The sequence below is a fragment of the Cebus imitator genome, unplaced genomic scaffold (genome assembly GCF_001604975.1).
Source record: "Cebus imitator isolate Cc_AM_T3 unplaced genomic scaffold, Cebus_imitator-1.0 Scaffold457, whole genome shotgun sequence".
NCBI classification, from domain to species: domain Eukaryota; kingdom Metazoa; phylum Chordata; class Mammalia; order Primates; family Cebidae; genus Cebus; species Cebus imitator.
The window spans coordinates 307,549-310,491 of NW_016107772.1; the positions used below are offsets into that span (position 1 = coordinate 307,549).

Consider the following 2,943-nt stretch of genomic DNA (forward strand, 5'->3'; position numbering starts at 1 on the left):
TTTCCTGCCTCCAGGACCTTCGGGACACCCTGCTTTGCTCACTGCCGTGCTGGGTGAGGGAGCTTGCTGGGGAATGTGGTGAGGGCTGGGCTCCAGTGTGAGGCTAGCCTGGGCTGTCCAGGGTGGCCCATGCCAGAAGCAGATGGCAGAGGCCATGAGACCCAGAGTCCCAGGGCCTGGCTTGGGAGGTCCAGAGACTGTGCAATGAAAAGTGGCTGGGTGGGGGAGGTGGGCAGTCCATTTTATTAGGAACTCAAGAGACAAGGAAGCCCCAACTGACGTCTGGTTATAACAAAATGAAGCCAGGTTTTCAGAAGGAGCCAGACTCAATTGCTGAGAGGGGAAAAAAGGAAAAAATCTCTGAACTTATATAAAATGGCCGAGCTGCCAGTTTATTTTGGGCTTCTGGCAGTTTGGGGTGACCAGGTTTGTTGGAGTCTGGGGATCTGCCTCAGGGATTGGCCCCCTGGCCTGGGGCCAGGGGCTCTGGGGGCCCGGCTCAGTCCAGGGCCTCTGTGGTGGCACACAGCAGGCCAGCCAGGAGAGCCAGGCCCAGCACAGCCACAGCAATCAGCGCCACGTCCCACAAGACCCCCAGGTGCACCCAGGATGCCTGCAGCTGCCAGCCACAGCTGCCTAGCTGGTAGCCTGTCAGCCGGCCCAGCGGGCTGTGGGCAGCAAAGCTGGGGCTGGCACAGCGGACCTGCAGCAGGGCCTCGGGTGTGCGGTCCTCCAGCCAGAGGCGCAGGTAGGTGAGGCTGCAGTCACAGTGCCACGGGTTCTGCGTCACGTTGAGGGTCTGCAGCTGGGGCAGGTGGTCGAAGGCTCCCGCGGGCACAGACTGAAGGCTATTGTTGGCCAGCAGGAGGTGGCGGGTGTGGGCCGGCAGGGCAGGCAGGGCTGTGAGCCCACGGTCCCTGCAGTCCACCCACAGCCCCATGGTTTCCAGGGCGCGGCAGGAGCACAGGATGGGGCAGTCTTTGGTGGCCTCTGCCGTGGCCCAGAGCAGGAACAGGGCTCCCCAGGCGGGCATGGGGCAGGCTGGCTGCAGAGAGAGGGGCTGTGAGGGAGGTCCTGGCAGCCTGCACCCATCCTTAGGGACAGTAAGCACCGGGGTGCAGTGGAGCCTGGCATGGGACGAGGCGCACTCACCTCCTTTCTCGGTCCTCGGCCTTCTCCTCTGGGAAACCAGCCAGTGACTGGGGAAGGTGGAGCGTGCCCAGTCCAGGCCTGGCAGACCCTCTCTGGACACCGTCAAAGGCAGGGCAGTGAGGGAGGCTGTGGATTGGGGGTAAGTTTGTTTTTTGGGAAGGGAAGGGACTTCCTGTCCCTTAGCAGAGACCCCAGCCCCTGCTTGGGGATGAGAGGAGCAGATGACAGCTAAATGAGTCCCTCCCCAGGACCACAGTCCCCAGAGACCAGGAAAGAGCCTTGGAGGGGCCTCCAGGCTTCGTCCAGCGTCCCCCGCTGGCTAAGTGAGCTGTTACCTGATTCCCAGATGCAGAAGACAGTGGGATGGGTACACTGGCTGGAGCAGGGAAGGGATCCCAGTGGGGCCCCCTTTGGAAAGCCACGCATCTGGGCTAACACCAAGAGTTGGAGAAACAGGCCCAGAGAGGGAAAGCTGTATGCCCAGGGCCACCTGGTGTGGTGTCAGAGGCCAGACTCACACTCGGGTCTTGTGAATGGAACCCTGGCCCTCTGTTTGGTTCTTCCTTCTAGGCGTTTCCCCTCCACAGGCAGCGCTCCCCACACCCACAGCAGGCTTCCAGTGCATAGGCGTTGAATCAACTCATTCATCTTGACTCAGCCAAGGAGATGGTGTCTTAGAGAGAACGTCCCCACCCAACCCTGTCTTATAGAGGTGACAGGAGCTGATCTCCTCTCTCCCTGCGGGAGGCAGTGCTGGGTAATACCGAGGGCCACTTACCTGCGAGGCCTTGAGTGGGCGCTCCTGTCTGGCCTGAAAAGTCCTGGCTGAGGCCTGCGTAGCAACTCGATGGGATGCAGCTGAGGTGGCTGCTGCGGAAGCAGGCGGAAGGAAGTAATGAAAATAGCCTCGCTTATCACCCTCGTGCAGCCTGGGGCCTATTTCCAGAGGCAGGAGGCCCTCAGGGGCCTGCGCCTTGGGCACACAGCTACATCTCAACCTGTTTAGGGAAGGGGGTCCCACCATAGCGCCAGTGCTGCGGTGGGCTTTGGGATCCGGTCTGTGGAGGACTGAGGTGGCCTTTTGCCTGCTCCCAGGAGGTGGGGAAGGAGGAGACCCCCGAGAAACGTAGCTCTGCTGGCTGTTCCTCTGAATCTCAGTTTTCCTCATCTGTAAAGTGGGAGCAATGCCCCCATCCTGCCTGCCTCACAGAGGCAGCTCCCACCGGTGGAGAACGCCATGGTGGGGTGAGTGACTTTGTTTTTAACTTTCCTCTCTCGTTCTGCATATTCAAGGACAGACTCTCCTCTTGGTGCCATGGTGTTTTCAGCTCCTGCCTAGCGCTTCCCTATCCCTCTTTCTAACCAACAACTGCAGGCCTGGGAAGCAAAGCCTCTACCAGGTGTGAGTCTCTAGCTAGAATTCTGGCCTATGGTTTTAACATTTGCAGTACATTTCCTTCCAGAGCCACATTCTACTTAGAGGAGGGACACCATTTTCCATGTATGTTAGTGACATAAAGCTCCCTTTAAAAGATAAATGTATTTTGGGGTGGGCGTGGTGGCTCGCGCCTGTAATCCCAGCACTTTGGGAGGCCGAGGAGGGCGGATCACCTGAGATCAGGAGTTCGAGACCAGCCTGGCCAACATGGTGAAACCCCGTCTCTACTAAAATACAAATATTAGCCAGGCATGATGGCACATGCCTAAAATCCCAGCTACTCAGGAGGCTGAGGCAGGAGAATCACTTGAACCTAGGAGGTGGAGGTTGCAGTGAGCCGAGATCATGCCATT

The 2,943-nt window shown here is 59.0% G+C and overlaps 1 protein-coding gene across 2 annotated transcripts; it reads right to left on the reverse strand.

Annotated features, from left to right (window-relative positions):
- Positions 1–207: 207 nt before the first annotated feature.
- Positions 208–2,753, reverse strand: GP9 (glycoprotein IX platelet). 2 transcript variants are annotated; one of them, XM_017511940.2, is made up of 3 exons: positions 1,931–2,013; positions 1,153–1,278; positions 208–1,045 (listed from the first exon to the last, which is right to left on the reverse strand). In XM_017511940.2, exon 3 carries the CDS (start codon positions 1,031–1,033, stop codon positions 500–502), a length of 534 nt encoding a protein of 177 aa, XP_017367429.1. In that variant the 5' UTR covers positions 1,034–1,045; positions 1,153–1,278; positions 1,931–2,013; the 3' UTR covers positions 208–499. The 2 variants fall into 2 exon arrangements, with proteins under 2 accessions (XP_017367429.1, XP_017367428.1); XM_017511939.2 differs by lacking the exon at positions 1,153–1,278 and having other exon boundaries at positions 1,931–2,753.
- Positions 2,754–2,943: the final 190 nt, after the last annotated feature.